General features: G+C 37.2%; 1 protein-coding gene across 2 annotated transcripts in view; it reads right to left on the bottom strand.

Moving 5' to 3' along the window:
• The window catches only part of TRHDE (thyrotropin releasing hormone degrading enzyme), a 206,266-nt gene that overhangs the window by 66,441 nt on the left and 119,297 nt on the right, over nt 1-20,528 (bottom strand). For both annotated transcript variants that reach the window (XR_014942404.1, XM_015855777.3), the window contains exons 8-9: nt 6,819-6,884; nt 4,772-4,959 (exon numbers count right to left, since the gene is read on the bottom strand). Coding sequence is in view for 1 of the 2 variants with exons in the window: in XM_015855777.3 (XP_015711263.1) it covers nt 4,772-4,959; nt 6,819-6,884 (254 nt within the window). In the remaining variant the exon portion in view is untranslated. The remainder of the gene's footprint in view (nt 1-4,771; nt 4,960-6,818; nt 6,885-20,528) is intronic.

Raw genomic sequence — 20,528 nt, 5'->3', positions numbered from 1 at the left:
TGGACCTCTCTGGGCCACCTGTTCTAGTGCTCTGTCACACTCACTGAAAAGAAGCTCTACCATATGTTAGCACAAAATTTCCTGTGTTCAGGTCATAGCAACTTGTCCTATTACTATGCATCACCAAGAGCCTGGCCTCATCCATTTGCCTCCTACCCCCCTTCAGATATTTATAAACATTTATCAGATCTTCTGTCTCAGTCTTCTTTTCTCCATGCTGAACAGACCCACGTTACTTAGCTTTTCCTCACATGGGAGATGCTCCAGGCCCTTTATCATCAATGTGGCCCTCCACTGGACTCCTTCTAGGAGATCCCTGTATTTTCTGAATTGGGGAGACCAGAACTGGACATAGTATTCTGTATCTACAGACATCTCATGAGGGCAGAGTAGAGGGGGAGGATTACCTCCCTCCATCTGCTGGCCATGCTCTTCTTAATGCACACATTTATTACTGTGCCATGCTAAACTACAGCCCCACCTCTGGATAATTTATGACTGTGTGGCAGATGCAGGCTTTAAGAGCCTTCCCTTGGGTCTTCCAGTATATATTGTGTTGTCTATTTAGATGATAAACTCCTGGAAAGGCTGCACAGTACATTTTGCTGTGTTTTGTACAGTTCTATTATTTACAGTGTTTAAAATAGTAATCATTATTAATCCAGAGATAAATTATCCTAACAAAGTCAATGTCACATGCTCTGCAAGAGCAGGGCCCCGAATGTGGAATAAATGCAATCTGCTTCTCACTGTTTGCAGTGACCATTATGGCTCCCCAGGAAGCCATCCATCTAAGGCTGAATTCATGGGTCACTTAGGGAGATGAAACACTGACTTTACTGGACTAAGAGATAGGCTGCGGACATATAACCCCCAGGCCTGCAGCCTCGTGTTATATTCATCTCTGTGCCTCCCATAACACCTATCTGAGCTATCAGGTTCCACCGAACCCTTGCAACTCCCTGACCATAATGACCAGCAGACTCAGACTCTGCTACACCAAGTGTCCATCAAAATCTTGTTTCAGTTCCAGTTATTGCCCCACATTGTGTAATTGCAGGAAAACTAGCCCCTTTTATCATTTCACACAAGATCCAGTTCTTGCAAAGCTAAAAAAAAAACCAGTGGGAGCAATATATAATGAATTATCAAATGACAACCCATTAATGTGATTTTTCCTGTCTATCACTTTCACAAGACTCGAAAAAACAGTGACTTCTTCAATGGAAAGAAGGAAAGAACAACAACAACAAAAAGAACTGTCACTGCTGACAGAAAGATTAAATTTATCTTCAGTCTGTCAATCTTTCTTTTCTACTTAATTTGATGGTAGGAAAGGACATTTAATGACACGAGGGCATTGTGCATAACAAATCACATGCACACCAGTGAATGGTAAGCTCATTTTTCTAACACTTTAGACTCTTATTTATAACTAAGTCACATGACTTTAATATAAAATGGTGAGTGATTTTTGAAAGATGAATGGAATAGGAAAGTTTCATCTTTTGCTAAAAGCATATGGCTCCTGCTTATATTTATGTAAAATGACTTTAAAATAGCTAACTGGGAGGTAGCAAACTAGCTCCACCATTTAACTGTCTGGAGTAAATATTTCATCTGCAAAGCCTTTGCTAGGCTTGGGACTTCTCTCATTTGTGGTTAGAATACCATGGAAGCACAGAGTAAAACAAATCTGAGGCAGGAAGAAGACAGTAAACAGACTTGCCAAAGAAGATACACACATGTATTGTATTCTCTGTTTGGACAATAAACTCCTGACAGAGCCCATTCTAATACCTTCTTTTTCTGTGCTCTACACTGCACTGATTTTCACATTGTTTAGAACTTACAATTTTAGTACAATTTTTAGGCAAAATTACCTAAGAAAATCAGCATACCTTTCTCTGTTGGTGAAGAACAATACCCATCCACATTATCTCCAAATAACAGTTTGAAGCTTCATAAAAAGAAATGCCAGATGCTTGTGGTGGGTCACTTTTAAAAGTGACCAAGGCTCCCCTCTGCCAGCCTGACATGTAGTCTCAAGGTGTCTGCTGCCTCTCAGAGCCAAGATTTGAAACACTGACAAAAGGGTGCCATGGTTCATCAGAGCACAGACTACAATCCCCTGTTGCTGTTCCATGTGGGTACAAACACTGCTGGAAGGCAGAATGTGAGAGGAATCAAAGATGACTATAAAAGCCCTGGAAGCACAGGTGAAAAACACTGGAGCCCAGGTTATCTTCTTCTCCGTTTTACCAGCTGGAGGATGGAGGGAAGTCAGGAATAGATGCATAATACACATCAACTCCTAGCTATGTGGCTGGTGCCATCATAAAGGTTTGGGGTTTCATGATAACAGGACCTTCTACGAAGACTGTAAACTGTTTGTGTGGGATAGAATCAGCCTGTCTAGAAGGGGAAGGGAAATTTTTGAGAACAGGCCAGCTAACCTAGTGAAACCTTTAAGCTGAAAAAACTGAGAAGTAGGGTACATAATGGCAATGGCCATTGCAACAGAGTGATGAATGAGCCAAGACAACAGCAATGTTTCTTAGTTGCCTCTAATGACAAAAGCCAGAAGGCCAGCCACCTCAAGAGTGAGTATGCTCACATGAAATCTTCCAGTATCCCTCTAGGTATACCTGCACTCTCTTCCCTAAAGTGCTTTCAGGCAGAATGGTAACTAAACAGTAAGAACTAGAGCTGTGTGCAGTCACAGAGCCATGATCTCACTGTGATCATGGAATGCTGTCATGGATGGCCACGTCCTTTTTAGGAAAGCTGGTGAGGTATGAGGTACTGTATCTAGTCTACCTAGACTTCAGCAAAGCCTTTGACATTGTCTCCCACAGTATTCTCCTAAAAAAGCAAGCAGCCCATGACTTGGACAAGTACACTCTTTGCTGGGTAAAGAACTGGCTGGATGACCAGGCTGAGAGGGGATCTGATAAATGTTTATAAATATCTAGAGTGCAGGAGGCAATTTGATGAGGTCAGACTTTTCAGTAGCATGTAGTGACAGGACAAGGAACAATGACCAAAAGCTTGAACATAGGAAGTTCCACACAAATACATGGAAGAACTACTTTTTAGTGAGGGTGATGTAGCACTGGAACAGGTTGCCCTAAGAGGTTTTGGAGTCTCTATCTTTGGAGATATTCAAGACCCATCCAGATGCTTACCTACACAACCCACTGTAGGAACCAGCTTTAGCAGGAGGTTGGACCCAATGACCTCTAGAGGTCCCTTCCAAGCCCTGCAATCTGTGATTCCGTGAATTCTGAATTAATATCATGTATGAAAATAAAACTATTTAGAGTCTACTTCTCACTCCTAGTATTCTACCATACAAAGTGCTTTCATGCCCACTAGTCTTTACTCATGAATTACAGAAGCAGTTAATACAATAAAGTCTGAATACCTGATAAATCTATTTAAGAATATTTCCACAGTACTTACAAGGCTTAACATCTCTGTTTTAAGCAATCAAAAAATATTAATGTCTATTTTTCTGAGTAAGAAATCCACTAATATTTTATACGGAAATACATGGCTGAAGAAATTAAATTCTTAAGTGAAGCTTAAGAACTGCTGCACTGAACTATGGGTCAAGATAATTTCCAACTGTCTACAGTAACTTGTTTCATATAGTATAAGAGGTCCCCTCCAGCCCCTACAATTCTGTGATAGTATTCACAGTGAAACTCGTTTCAGCCCAGGACTTAAACATATGGTTAATACCATACTAGATTGTTCCAACACAGCCAGGAAAAAAAAAACAAAACAAAACAATTTACATATTTGAGTTCTACAGTATCTGTTTTATAAAAAAAAAAAAAAGAGTTAGTTATAAATATTTCCAAGTATATGTAATTATATTTTTAGGCAGGAACATACTATAAGCAAAAATTCAGTATTAATAATTTAAATCTATGGGAGAATTCAAGGTTCTGAGTATGCCTTCTATAACACAAGGCAAGAAGCAGTGAATGTAGAAGCTTCAAAGGGTGAAATGTAATTCTCTACAAACAGCTTTAAATGCTTGGCACTAAAATATCACAGCTTTAAATAAGATGAGGATTCCCCAGCGTGATCAAGGAACATAAATTTTTTCCTGGAACAAAGGAATGGGTGGAGTCATCTGAAAATGGCAAGGAATCAATCTTAGAAGTGGAAAAAGGAAAGAGGTGGAGGTGTGCCAGTGCTTCCTGATTTTGGTCAGTGGACCTGAGGACCCGCAGGACTAATTCAGCTTATTTTTAAAATGGAACAACTGGAACTCCCTGTCATGTATAGCAGTCCAGTACAGCTCTTGACTACTTCCCAGGTCACATGATGTAACTAGCCAATATGTGATTACATCTTCCTACTTAACCTATGAGCATGCAGAGGTCTAGTCCAAGCAATTGCTTAAAATATATCAGACCTTCCAACCATATTCCCACTTATTTCACAGAGTGTGACAAAACCAAAAGAGATGAAGAGGAAACAGATGCGTGACATAAGACTGCATAAAAGTCAGAGATAGAGTTGTCAGAATGGAAATGGACACATTAAAGCTTTATCTTGTTCTATCAATCTAATGATTTTGTTCAGTTCTTTTAACTAGCCTAATCTTTAATAAAATTCAAATGGAAGTAACACAAGATGCTACTGATTCCATGCAAAGCACGATTTTCTGCAGAGGCAACTCTACAAAAACACACAAAAAAGCACTTAAACTACTACAGACTCTTGGAAGACATTCATTGAGAAATATACGTACCTGTTGTCTCCAAGGCCAGAATCCTTGGTTTTAGTATCACTATCATAAACAAAACGCTCCTGGGAGATTACTATGATATTGTCTGTAGTTTCATTTCCAAAGATGGTGATAACAGGGTAACCCATCTGTAGCGTCCACTGATCCATTACTTCTTGGATATTTACAGATTTTCCAACCCTTTTTAAAGCCTTCAAGAAAAAAGAAAAGTTTTGGTATGTTGAAGCAGAACCACAATCCAACATGTGAAACTTTTGGGGTTGGTTTTTTTGTTGTTTTTTTTTTTTGTCCTAGAAAAGCATAATTAATTTCAGTGGTTTCATAACTATCATGTGTGCACACACACCCACATTTGTAATCACTAAGTATACACAAACTACAAAATTACACCAACATTGTCTGTGTGTCTTAAATATCGAGCAATCTTCCATAGGAAAAAATCAACAAATTTTAACAAATCATTCTAGCATTTTTGCTGGAAAGGAAGAAGTAATCCACTTTACAGGGTCTTTACAAGCACTTCAGAAGTACTGGGTGTATACTTCCAGAATATATTCTTGACCAGATAATGTTTAAAAAAAATAATACATATTTTTAACAATGTTAGTTGATCGTGGGTATTTGCAGTAAGGCACGTTTCAAAGTGTTTGATTGCTGAAAACATAGATATGACAATGACGGGCAAAAGTTGCTATCCAGTGACAGAAATATGTCTAGCTGCTGAACAGCCCTTGGTCACAGATTAACCTCTGATGAATATAAGCAGAAACCAGCAAGAAGTCTTCTGAACTGGAGAAGCAATTGCAGTGCATTAATAAAAAAGCTGACAACACACATGGTTATAGGTGAGAGAAAGAAGTAATTATTAGACTTAACAATAATATTAAGCAAACAATGTATTCCTAGTGTTTAGGGTCCATAACGAAGTTTTGTTTTTGTTCTATTAGTTGTGGGTTCTTCTGCTCTTTCAAGAGTATGATCATTCCCCTCCCCTCTCATTGCCCATCATTTCCCCAAAGGCTTTACCAGAGGAAGATACATCTTAAATCAGCTGGTGGTTCAGGTTCAACATCTAGTGGCTAGTCAATTGAATCATTGTCTATACCTTGCTGATCATATCAACAAAGTTTCTGGGACTCTAGTTGTTCCTATTTAACAAATGTCAGTTGAGATGTCCTAGAGTATTCAACTCATCTTCAGAGACTGGTGGAGACACAGCAGATATGGGTATCATTTGTGGTAGCTTCCAGCTACCGCAAGATACCTGCTGATCTAGATATGTCTTGAACTCCAGCTGGATTCTAGCTTTGGTGTCAGTGGTTACTAGACAGCCATGTTTATGTATGGCTTCAGTTGGCACTTGTGCCCAAACTTACTTTCTGTTTTCTACAATCTCTTACACTCTGTCTCTCTTCTGGGGTGTCCAGACTAGCTCTGTAGGCAGGTAATTTAGGCATGGTTGGCTCCCTCTTTCAAAATTCAAGCTCTGCCCTTAAATACATACTTCTGGAACTGAGTCTAGAAACCAAGTGTGGGTGCAGCAATGAAAAGAAGCATGGACACAGAAACTAGAAATATCTGCAGGACACCTAATGCTACAGGAAATAGTTACCAGTTTAGAGTAAACGTTAAAGCTTTAATAACTTTTCTTTCACACAAATCATAACTCCATACAAAAACAAAAAAACACAGCTGATGTAAACGCCAAAGTGCAGCATTTTTACACACTTTCCAGCTTATGAGCCCCAACCTGCTGCCATTAAAGGTAATGATAGTAGGTTCCACAAACTAGCTTTTACTGCACATCAATGGCATGACACAGCACATGCAAGGAAATATATTCAGACATAATAAAGAACCGAAATATTGAAGAAAGCATATTTCAGTGTTGCCACTCTGTTAACTCTAATGGAATTTCTTTGCATCAATTTTTAAATTTGCTCTGGGGTCTGAAGATCTCATTATGCTCTATTCAGACCAAAGCTCACCAAGAAAAATACCACAGTATATTCTTGCTTTATCCTCAGTGCAATAGATGAAAACATTTTACCTTTGACAGTGTGTTCCAGAGATCATTTCTGGCTGCATTGCCGTACTTGTGAATGGTTAAATAGTCCTACAGAAACAAAATAAAAATACAAATCAGTACTGCTATACACAAGCCAAACAACTGGAGCTGTGAATCACCGCTAGTGTAAGTTAAATCACATTAATGTTTTCATTTGTCAGAAACCTAGAAATATGCAATATGTTTATCCTAAGGGAGAAAATAAAGACTTTCTTAAGCTAGTTTACAATTAAAAAAAAAAAAAAAAAAAAAAAAAGTTGCTAAGAATTTCATTTACAGCATTCAGTGCTCTTCTTTTTCTTTGTAAGTCACTCTATAAACGAAAAATTTTGAATACTTTTTTTTTTTTCTTTTTTTTTTTTAAATAATTGTTCTCAGAACAGCTTCCTGGGCAATTGTCACCAAGAAAAGGAGAAGCTTCTGAAACTTAGTTCCAATCGTTATTTGAGATGGGGACATTCTGTGACTAGCATTAACAATACGCTCGCTCTGATGATTGCTAGATTGGTAACAAAAGACTTAACTGAGCAATAGGTAATCATCAGAACTACTAACACTTACAAAGAGAGATTCTGGTATTTCAGTGACAAAATAACTAACATCGGTAACGTACGATATAATGCCTTATCACACTTTATCACCTTTGTAGTGGAAGGATGCAGTGGAAAAGGGCTGGCTGGAACAAAGCATAGGTATACATGTGTGTTTTTCCTGCATACATAACTGAAGGTCTGAGAGAGATAAAAATTGAATGCTTTCACTTATTCACAGTTCCGGTGGCTGAGGATCCATTCTTCTCCCACAACAACCAGAAATATAATGCTTGATAAGCTTTAATCATAACAAATTAACACCCAAAATTAATAGTTTAAGCATATCACCAAGTTGAGTCTGGGCTATTCAGGCACAAAATGCTCCATTTTTTTTTACAGTCACCTGGAGAAACAACACTGTTTCCTACCTTCTTCTGTCACTAGACAACAGCTCATTCATTTACAGTAGTGGAATTCAGCAGTGATTGTTTGAATAATGTATAATTCCAGCGTTTTGATTGGAAGAATTAAAAAAAAAAAATAAAAAAATACCACATAACAGAGGTGGTAAATCAATGGATTTCACTGCATTTGAATTTTCACCATCTTCACTTTACACAATGGTAGGAGACAAACCCTAATCTACAACACAATGATAAAACCAAGATAAATTTGCTGACTCTGTTATCTGTGCTTTGTGTGAAGTAAAATACTTTGGGAATAATTAGTGTTTGGGGAGCAAATTTTCTGATATACAAATTGTGGCACCTGTGACAGATTTAGCTTTTGTCACACGACTCATAGTACAACAGGCAGCAACTCCCACTTAATCACAGACTAGGAAGGCTAAAAGAGAACACTGACTCTCTAAATGCAGTGCCTAGTCTTCACAATGTCATGGGAATAACTTGGAAGAAAGACAATACAATACAGGCTGCACCTATAGTATAATGTGCTTCCATTTTGTCTAAAAATACAGCAATCTGAGACACAGTGAAATATTCAATAGCTTTCAAAGCTGAAGAAGTTGAATTCCAAATTAAAAAGCTAAAATGGGAATAAACAAAAGTAGAGCAAGGTAAATAAATAACAACAAATGTACATGTGCGAGAAAATGCAGCATGTATTGGTTCTTCTGAGAGTTGCTTTCAGAACTGCTAGACAGCAAAATAAAATGAGTGGGACACTTGAGGATTTATGCAATACAGGCAACCATCCTTTTTACCAGCCTACCATTTAGTCATTATGACTTTTGCTTTTTGCATTCAGAGAAACCACAAATGGTTTAACTGCTTTTATTGTTTTTAGCAATCAACACAAGTTGATAGGTTTAAATACAGATCATTACTGATTTTTAAAAATTCATTATCCTCCAATCTAACATCTTCATTATATTACGGAAAACAAAAATAATTATAACATTTATCAAGAAATAAAATACAATCTAGGCAACATAAGATCACACAGCCTTGACAAAACAACTCGATTGCAGGTTCTTAAATTATTTCAGTAAAGATACTGAAATTTATTTAGTATTTATTTATATATTTATTTATTTATTTCGACCATATGCGTAACAACAACCTAGGAGTGGTACCTAACACATACTATACAAACAGCAACCTTAAAGTGATGATATGCATAGAATCATAGAATCACAAGGTTGGAAAGGACCTATAAGATCATCTAGTCCAACCGTCTTCCCTTTACCATACCTACAGAAAACCCCTAAACCGTATCTTCTAGCTCCCTATCCAGACAATTCTTGAACATTGCCAGTGATGGCAACTCCACCACCTCCCTGGGCAGGCTATTCTCGTGCCTGACCACTCTCTGAAAAAAAAAAAAGTTCCTTCGTATGTCCAATCTAAACCACTTCTGATACAACTTGTGGCCATTTCCTCAGGCATAAACCTCAATCACAGAGTACAGTTTTGGGTGACACAACGTAAGGACATAAAACTATCAGAGAGCATCCAAAGGAGGGCTACAAAGAAGGTGAAGGGTCTGGAGGGCAAGATGCAAGATGTACAAGAAGTGGTTAAGGTACCAGAGAAGAGGAAGCTGAGGAGAGGCCTTACGGTGGCTTCTGAGGGGGGAACCAGATGGACAGAGCTGATCTGCTCTCTGGTGACAGTGACAGAACCTGAGCGAAAAGCAGGAACTGAACCAGGGGAGGGTGAAACTGGGGAGTAGAAGTTTCCTCACCACAGGGGAAGTGGAGTATTTGAACAGACTCCCTAGGGCAGTGGTCATGACCACAAGCTGCTGGAGTTCAAGGAGCATTTGGACAATGATCTCAGATATAGGGTTTAGATTCTGGGGGTCTCGTGTGGAGCTGGGAGTTGAACTTGATAGTCTTGATGGGTCCCTTTCAAATCAGGATATTCTGTAACTATGATTCAGTGATTTTGCAAAGATACTGAAACAAGTCAAATCAAAACTCCTCAGCTATTAGTGCTCTGTTTTCAATAATAACCAGTAGCAGACACCAAGAAAGTGTATAAAACTGGGCAAGCACCCAGTGATATTTCCTCACTATACTCTGCCAGCATCTAGCATATCGTGGCACAATGAATCCTGAGCAGATTAACCTCTGCTTTCAGAATCATCTTCCATGAACGTGGCCAATCATTTCCTGAACCCATATAAATTTTGAGCATTTGTAATACATTATTTAAAAAAAAAAAAAAAAAAAAAAAAAAAAAAAAAAAAAAAAAAAGTCACACTGTAGTGAACTATTGTGTGAAGGTAGCTTTGTTTCAACCATCTGTCAGTCTGTTGGTTTTAAATGCTGCTGTCTAGCTTTGACACTAGAAGAGACAGTGAAATGCTGTTTCCTATTCCATTCTCTCATTGCTTTCACAGATCTCTACTGTAAGTGTCCTCATAGCAGAGCTGGATTTTAAACTGAGGTCTTCATCGGAACTCTCCATTACAATGCCAATTTATGATTCAAGCTATCCTAGCTAGGGTTATCATGACCCAGTCTTAACTTCCCTTGATAAATTGCTATGATGGATATTCCCTTAACATAAAATTAGAAGAAGTTTGCATGCACCTACATCAAATACATTCCATAACGTATTAAAACCGCAATCAAAGTCCACACCCTACTTATTTGTTCTAAGGAACATAATACATTTCTCCTTCTGAGGATCCATATCTAAGCCTTATGCATCTTGCAAATGGGGAGAAAACAACATTTTTTCTCATTCCCTGTAATTCTCAAGGGCAGGAATACTTGCCATACCTTCAACTCTACACTGAATAAAGAAAGAAGCAAACAGTACAAAAGCTGTTCTATCAATTGGAATATGCTGGAGTATGGAGAGATGCCTCAGCCACTTTCATATAACCCCAGGGTATGTCAGGAGAAAAGGTGGCATGAAAACTGCTTTAACAACTCAAGATTCAAGGCAGCTCTTCTATACATCCACCTTTCTCTCTCATTGTAATGTCACCTTTAAATGTTTTCTTTGTCATGGGGAAAGTAGGAAGTTCCCAGACCCTGGCATAGTGTTACTTAACATGTAAATTAACCACACACCCCATGATGCCTTCACCTCTACCAATAAAATTACGTAATCAGACAATACAGTTTTGTGACACTTTTTAAAATACTTTTAGTATCAGGTACCAAGAAGAAATCCAAAATCTCTTGTGCAATAAAAACAAATTCCAAATATTACACAAGCAAAATCAAAGATCCAGCAAAACAAATCCCAAGATTTGGACTATTATGCAATGTTTTGTCAAACAGTAACCTTAATCCTCCCCTAAAAATAATTCAAAACTCTTTTATTACTAGAATTTGTGTTATTACTTGAATATTGAAGCAGATGGCTTGAACAGCAGTAATAATAAGGAAATATTGAAAAGCTCTGAAGGATTTTGAAAGATGTTTTCAGTAATATTGTGTCGATTAAAGTTGTAGGCCCTTCCTTGTACTAGGCTTCTTTTAAGAAAAGGAGATTATTTTAAAGGAAGAAGTCTTTTATCCCTTTGCAATCTCAGTTCCCACAGTACTCCTCATGTTGAGCTTGGTTTTGAGAAAATGAACTACTCTACCATCCAAATATGATAACACACAGCTAATAAAAGGGAGTTACTGATAAATGTGAAGAGGTTACAAAACTGTAAGGGGGAAATAAGCCTCCAAACATATATCTTACTTTCAGGAAGAGTTCAGATCTATAACTGGGACCAAATTCCTTTCTCAGTTTATCTGTACAAAGCTGATTAGTTGACTGAACCAATCAATGGATCCTGACTTACATGAGCAGTGCTGAGGTCTAAATCAGATTAACATTGAATAACTTTTCTCCTAAAGATAACTGGGAGATTCTGCTTTACGACATGAAAAACTAGCAACATTTTTCATAGAAACATTCTTCTGAACATCCTTATTTTTCAGGGCTCAGGGAACAGAAGTCTTGCCTCTCTCTCCCTTGTTTGTCTTTCATGCCTACTCCTGGATCCTTATTCTCTTTCCTTCAGTTTACCACGTGTTCCTGTTGAACACTTTTATATCTAACTGCTGTATCTGATTAAAGATTTAGAGTAAAGAATAAAAATATTTAGTTCAGGTGGAAATCAGGTTCTAACATTCTGGTTGTCAAATCCAGGGTGTTAGTTTTCTAGGAATTTCTGTTCTTAATCTTAGACTACCAGATGTCATCTAACACACACTGACAATTAGATGACACTTTTTCTTCCCCTTGACCTCACACTGATAACACCAAAATTGCTGTCTCATATTACCTTGACTCTAACTAACATTCAGATAAAAAAGCTTCAGCAACGGACATGGGGGTAGAAGATGCTATATATGAGAGAAAGACCACCAATAGAAAAGCTAATATAACCAACTAGTTTTGAAGTATTTTTAAGATATACAACAGACTAACCCTTTAGAAAGAGTCTGATGGAAGTGACGTGATCACTCTTATAGCTAAGTAGTCAGATAAGGATTACAAAATAAGGGGTTCGTATTTGGTCTTGATAAACATTGTATCAGGTGAATTAGATAAATGTTAACACTTTGTGTCAGAGCTACCTATAAGCCCAAAGAGCAGGAGTGAAGAGTCCATGTACCAAAACAGCACTGAAAAGTCAATAAAAAAACACTTGGAAACAGATTTTTTCCAGGTCACACAATCTAAATAACTTCTTCATCTTCTACATCAGCTCTGTTACCAATGTACAAAACTTACTCCAGGTAGTCTTGTCAGAAACTGCTAACTTACAGAACATTCTAGAGTCATACGTATAGTTTAGATTTCAAGAGTGAATTCTATCAAAGGATCAAAAATGTTGACAACCTTCCTCCATTTCAATTTAAATACATTAAATCTATGCCTCCAACAACAAACAAACAAACAAAAAACAAACAAAGAAGAAGTTACTCATTAGGCAACAATCCAAGAACGAAATTAAATAAACAAACAAATAAACACTTAAAAGGCATTTTAATCTACAGTAATAAAGGCAAGCATCAGAATGATACTGCACTGTCAAACACATGAGTGTAAGGCCATGTCTGTTCCCACCTATTAGTAAAACTCTCATGTTTTATATACAGATACAGCATAAAATACATTTCTGTGTTTCCCTCAGGCTACAGTCTGAAGACACTCTGGCAGAGCAGTCAAATTAAATGCCTTCCACAACAACTGTCTGCTTCTCCTTGCCCAAATCTCCATGTTTGCAAGGCAATTTCATAAACAATAACTCGGTAATGACCTTAATAGGAGGTAGCGTTATCATTCTGCGACAAGAGCTCTTACCTCCTTGACTAAGTTTACCAAGAAGAACTACAAAGTCTTCCGGTACAAATGAGGTGGCACTGGGTGGTTTTACCTGGATAGGAATGAGCAGCTGGAAGAAAGTCAAACAAATAGAGGTACCTGTGATTCTGCGATTCTGTGATTCTATTTACCTCATGAAGCTGCTGCCCTGTGAACCTGAGCATTATGGAAAAGATCAGACAGAAGGAAATACGGTGGCAATTTTAGAAGACAGCTAAGAGAAAAAAGATCTATGAAATCAGAGGTTTTCATCAACAAGTCTCAAATGTTTGAGGGAAATGTTTACCTTGAAATATCTTTCTCCAAAGGAGATGTTCAGACATGCTTTTAATACTAGTGGTTGATGTTGCCATTCCTCGTCAATACACTAATTTTTACAACTAATCGTTTAATGTATGCTAAACCTTATTAATGGGCACTCAAATTTAGAAGTGAAACTGCCAAAACGCAGTAACATTGAGTCACATTTAAAACATCATTATGAATTAAAACAAATCAAACAGCTTCAGTTTTGAAAGTGTCCACATGGGGCCATAATGAGATTTAACTAATCCAATTACAATTCACAACTTCAACTACTCTGAATGAACTTTCACATATCCTTGTATAAATCCAGCTTCGACCTTGTTCATTTGATATCAAAAACAAAACTCTGAATTAGCATTTTACGAAGGTTTGAAAAACCAGAGCACATTGCTGATTTTTTTTTTTCTCCTTCTCTCTAATAATTCTGCACACACCTGTTGAATTTCCTCCAAATAAAGATTACTTGGCCAACATTTCATAAAGTGATTAGTGACTCTGCCCATCTTTTCATTTTCTGAAAGTGGATTCCTTGTAAGACATCCTGGTCCGGTGGTCAGAATTGCTTTTTAATGGTTTTTTGGTTTTTTTTTTTGTTTTTTTTTTTAATCTTCTTCAACTCATTTTTTCTTTTCTTTTTTCTTTCTTTTTTTTTTTTTTTTTCCAAACAATTACACAAACTTAATACTTCATCTGCTCTTCATACAGCCACACTTTCTCAACTGCTATTTTATCCAGTTTGTACTTTATCTTTAGGTGCATTACACAAATAGAAATCCTTAATAGCAAGTAGCAGTTTCAGCGTTCTTAATAATTCTACTGAGCTACAATAGGAGAATCATGTATAAAACACCTACTGCATCGGCAACATCTCAGCTAACTTACAGATACAAATGCATAATAGGATAAAAATCACAGCCTAACAGGCATTCTGCATACTTCAGATCTATCATGCAAGTACTCACTTCAGCTGTGTTTTGCCTTCTCTTTGGGATAGTATCTCTGGTAATACATAAAATCCTGGAGATGGAAATCAGTAGAATCCCATCAATGTACACCAGCTGAAATCCCAGACCTTTATTTTTTTTCCACATAACAGAGATAGAATGCTCACAATCATCAGCAACTGGAAAATATCTCCTGTCAACAAGTCATATGTACAATTAAATCATATGTGAACAGTAAGCTGTAACTGCTAATCAGGAAAGGTGATACTGGAACCACATACAGAAATAAATCTTAATTTTCTCTAGAATCAATGATGCTGAATATACCAGAATAATTATATTTTTTTCTTTGTAATTCATTACTGCTATGTGTTATAATAATAATCAGATCAGCAGAACTGACATCTCCGGAGCTAAATGGGTCAGTAGGACTTTTAACATTAATGTCAGTGGGAACAGAATTAGGACAATACTGAGAATATTTCATCCATGGTGTTGCAAATGTGGCACTCACTTAAAGGATTAAGTCCTGTCCTAAACAGCTCTCTATTCAGGCTGAGACCCAAGAGAAATTAGTAAGAGAAAGGAGGAGTAAAAAGTCATCCTTAAGTCATTGGGACTATTTGCTTTGCTCTGCTTTTTGTTGATAAGAAGAGACCAGAATTGTAAATCAGAAGTAACCCAACTGAAATCAATGTAGCCTTGTCATTTTCATTCTAATATAACAGAAGAATCAAATCTCCAAATACTTTTAAGGCACATGGTTTTACAATTAATAAATCTCCTGCCTTACATCTCAGTGAACTCAATGTGAATGGGACATCTAGACAAAAGATTTTTTCAGAGTCAAAATCTATCCTGCCGTGCTTGGAATCCATATTGAAAGATCAGAATTATTATACAGAGAGCCTTACTGAATTCAGCTTCACCTATTAGTTATTAACATGGAGAAGGAGGTTCCATTTTGAAATATGGCAAAAGCAATCGCAGAGTGGTGGCAAAGCAATTTGCATTAGAACTCTAAAGGGAACTGCTGAAAGGACTGCAGAGCTATTGCTGAGCAGAGTCTGATGGTGTCTGCTTTGCAGTGAGACACCTGCTAGTATATTAAGCTTGGCTTTAAGAAGAAATGTATTTGATGTATTATTTGGTAGTGGTACTAAACTACTGAACTAAGAAAAAACCTTACAGGAATAAAGTACTCTTTGAAATTGAACTGCATATATTTGTCTGAAATTGTTCATTCATTTTACTTCTGCTTTGTTTGGTTGCACAATGTATTTGAGCCTAAAGCCAGATATTGCTCAATAAATATATTTGCAACGAAAACAAAAAGTGATGGAACTTTTTCCAGAGATATTTGGACAGCACCTGCTAATTGTGACAGGTTGGCTGCTCATTTCTTTGCATTAAGTTGAAATATGCCCACAGATTGCTAACAATGCAAACAGTCTGTGCTTTTTATTCCACAATATTCTTTTCTGCAGAAGCCCCCAAATTAGAAAGAAATCAATACCACTTACTGTGAAGAGGTCACCATAAATCACTTAAGAAAACTTACTGTAAGCATGATTTGCACGTCACCATGTCTAGATCACAAGAACCTGCAACATTTTTACATTAACAGTGAAAAACAGATGGGGAAGCAGTAACAGTAACTTTGCTATGTTTTACATCATGTTCATGTAGCAAATGGTGCAAAAGAATATCATGCAGTACAATGACTAAAGCTGCAATTAATTTTGCAAAATGTAGAACCCTCTAAAAATCATTCTCATTTATATCCGTCTACATGTTACTATGTCTACCTAATTCTATTTGCTTCCTTAACAATCCACTTGGTAATCCTCATTGTTTAAGCAAACTGCACTATTACAAGTAGCAAAAAACTGATACATTTTATTGTCATATTTTAAGTCCGTGGCCTCATTACTTCAATTTACCTCAACAAATTTGGTCCTCAAAATACAGTCAAATCACACCTACAAAAGAAACTTTTCCAGGTCAAGCCTGTGTGGATCCTCAGCTAGAAAGACAGACAACACGAGTACACTGAACTGTAGCCTTCTTTTTGGGACACTGCTGAGGATACCCTGCTTAACATGCTAAGCTGGGAAGTAAAATAGCAAGATCCTGACAGGAAGACTGTCTTTGCTTTTGCTCAAAAGTGATCAGATCAAAATTCAACAGATGACAATTGAGAATGAAAGGTGAGTACAAAGCAGCACATGAATGCATCTGAAGGCACTGAGGGTACTTCCTGGTATGGTTTGGAGCCATGTCCCTCCCATAGTGCCTACACTGGCTGGACTATAGAAATTCCATCTAAGACTCTTTCCTAGATTTCTCTTGCTGTGATGTGGATATACTACTGGCTACTACAGTAACTTAACTTTGAGTGTAGAGAAAGAGAGAATTTCTATGACAGCCTCTTTTCCCCAGTAGGGATTCAGCTTTATTTTGTATGTCCTCCATCAGGTTAAACAGAAATAGATTTATTTCATTTCTTATGTGTACTAAATATTAACTTGGATTTCAGCCCTGCAGTCTTTGTGCTGGAAATATTCCCACTGACTTCTAAAGAGCTAATGGAAATTTTGATTGTACAAGGATGGCAGAATTGCAGTAAAACATGTACTTCCAGCACTGTGCAAATTCCATTGTGCTGCTTCATAGCAACAGAGATGAAGTTGCTAGTAAGCTTGTACTGGGAAAACAGTATAATTCTATTCCAAAAGAATGCATTTTCTTAAATAGCCACTCAGCCTGCTGATGTTATCTGAGAATTCATACCTGCAATTCTTTCTCTTAATAATTCTCATAATAAAAATGGAGAAAATAGCCATAATTGAATTTCCCATGCAACAAAATAAGGAAATAAAGCTTACTGAAAGCATACCGAATGGATATGTATGCATTATGTGTAATATGGTTGATTGTAATGTTGTAAAGGCCGATCACGTTCTAAGAAAACACATTTAACAACTTAAGCTGTGTTTACAATAATTGTTTTTCTTTTTGGAAGAAGTTCTAACAATGGAGAAATAAAGCCACAATTTATGGTAGCTGAACAACAGCATGATGTCCTCTTAATGAACATGACACTGACTGTAACACTGTGCTGACATTCGGCACTGGGAACATCACCTGCTTCTGAGGCTTAGCAGCACTTGCCATTACAACTCTTTACATATAGCACTCCCTGTTGTGACTTCCAATTTGGCCAAAATGTAATTGCTTGAGCTGAAATCCCTTCTTCAAAATGTTTGTCTCAGACTGAATACTCAGAAATTGTATTAAACAGAATGAAAGTATGGAAAAATCATTAGTTTTGCCTTTTCTTGGCACTCTTCTCTTTGAAAAGCTCTACCATCTCCATGCACTGTAGCAGAGATCTAAGGGCAAGAAGGAAAGTGATCTTATTTCACAGATGTGATTTTTCTTAACACGATCAACTTTAGTAACATGATCTAGCAGCAAGAGAGTTCTACATTCTTTCTACATCAATAATTCATAGTTGTTTCAGCTTAGGATGAGGTTAGAGCCTTTAAACAGAAATTGAAGAGTCCAGCTCCCCCATCTTTCAGCAATTCTATGGACTGAAGGCACTCTGATAGCCTGGGAAGAAAAACATGTGACTCAAATGCACAGGGAACAAAAAGAAGATCAGAAAGTAGGGAAATAATATAATCAAATGGGAATATTTTTATAATGCAGCATTTTAGGATGATTTTTTCTCTGTGCAGTGACTATAGGATACCTCTATAGATTGAGCTGCAGCCACACTGAGGCCAGGCAGCTGAAGTTGAAAGCAGTGAAAGAAGAACTTTTAAACACATAAACTGCTCTGATTTGTAAGTGATGAGAAACAGGGGAGAAAAAAAATTGCTGTACTGGGTATCTCTGATTGCATATTCCACAGATATGTAACTTTTAACTTATATTTCTGTGGGCCTAGATCTCCATTATAAATAGGACTTTAATTTCCTATGGAGATATGGAATCTGGCCCTTACCATGGTTGTACATCTTAACACTTTCAATGGAAGAAAAAGTAACATGGTGTCCTGCAACATACAGAAAATTTGTTAGGTAAAATTTTACTGAGCTATTCAACTCATGGTGCTACAGAAAAAAACTTCATAGCACTGAATTCATTTAAAAATGTAAACCTAAAATCCAGTATGATGTAAAATAGAACAATAAATGCTAAGGGGTCAGAAAAGGCAAAAGATGTTACCAGTATCATACGACATGCAGTGTAGAAAACAGTGATGTCAGCTCCTATGAGATTTCCTATGATTTCCCATGTCCTGCTTTCAACAAGCTCAAGCTGTTCCGTTGACAACTATCAGTAAAAGTGAAAGAGTTTAAAAAATAAAGGGATTAGTAGCAACTAAAGTACAGGTCATAGCCAGTATGACCCATGATGTTTGTCAAAGTCATGTACTCTGTGCTCTTCTAAACCTACGCAAATGGATGCTGATAAATGCACCAGACAGCAGAACTACAACATCAGAGGACTGCCATCTGTGAAGGTGCTACTGCCTAGTAGCAAAAGTTGACTTCTTGCTGAGCTGAGGAAGACCCTGGAGAGGTCCATGTTCACTGTTGTTCTAGGGAGAGCATCACACAAGACTACTTCATTGAGCCTGATTGTAAGGTGCCTGACTTCTTGTTTTTACAGAAAACTCCATTAACTCCATTAAGACATTAATGAGTCTTCAATGATGTTTAATTCTTGACAGTACACAGCTGAATTGGGAATAAAGACATAATAAATAGGTAAAATAAAATGGGTACATTTAAGTCTGTTTAATATACCATATAGAAATAGTAGGCTTTTGGATAGAAGCAACGAACAATACAGAAGCAAATACAGAGCTCTATTTTAATCCTAGAAAGTTTGAGATAGTGCTCCATATTAAGACACGCTGGAACAATTCAAAGAGCACAGGTATGCACAAAGGTGTCTAAAAAGCAGCAAATACTAAGCAGTGTCAGTGAAAAAGTTCAGTCTAACTATCCAGCTTTATGATAGTAAAAAGTGTCTGCAATTTGAACCTTGCTGTATTTAACAGCCTGCATGCCAGATTTCCCCAGTCAGCTCTTCTGAAAGGTTGACCAATTTGTTTCAATACAGTGACCACTCAACAGCACCAAAAAAAAGCCAGCATCTATCCAAAGAACAGTATGGAAATTTTTCTTCACAATGTGAAGCCTGAAGTACAATAGCAGTTAATTTATCACAGGAGCAGGGATTCCTTTGGTAAGTAATTCAAACTGCTGATGATGCACTAAATCAGAGTGAGTGATGAACACATACATAGCAGCAAGTGAAGTTCAAAAGGATACAGATCTGCGTGATCAATGAGCTGCCACATGGCAAATGAAATGCGGTGTTGACAGATACAGAATAATAGTGATGAATCCCCAAAATAATCAACCTAATATAAGAAAAATGTAAATTAACCACTGCAGAATGGTTTCTTTACAGAGTCGAGGGTGTTTCTTTATACACATCTAAGTAGGAGACCTTCAAATCATCAGGCTTTTTCTCTGTATTTGATATGAGAAAAAAAAAATAATAACAAAAACACTGATAACTTTAAGAGGTGTCTCATAGTAAAGCAAAAAAACTTTCCTAGAAATGTAGTACAGTGACACAAGTTAAGTAACCAATACTTCATTTCAAGCACATAAATTAAGAGCAACAACCTACAGATGAAAACCTCATACAAATCTAAAATTATATTGCATATTACTGCCCTGAGTGATGACTGAGTGATAAGGCCAACTTTGGTGCCTTCTGCTGACCAAGCCACTCCATACTCCAACTCATATTCCCTACCTGATTAATGGCATTTTGATTGAAAAGCAACACTTTGTAAGAAGAGTACTGGTATTTAGTGACATTCACCCTTTCAGTTTCCCTGGAGCACAGTAAACTTGGCACATCAAGAAAGATGTCAGGACTTTTAACAAGAAATGTATCACCCAGTATATATCACCCATTAAAAAGTGGAAGGGGTCCTTAGATTTCTTTCTACAGACAGGATCTCTGTGACTTTTATGTATCCAAGTTACCAGCTGTGGTAAC

This window comes from Coturnix japonica, chromosome 1 (assembly GCF_054131305.1).
Source record: "Coturnix japonica strain WE chromosome 1, WE-NBRP24, whole genome shotgun sequence".
Taxonomy (NCBI): Eukaryota; Metazoa; Chordata; class Aves; order Galliformes; family Phasianidae; genus Coturnix; species Coturnix japonica.
This window is presented reverse-complemented; position numbering and strand designations above follow the sequence as displayed.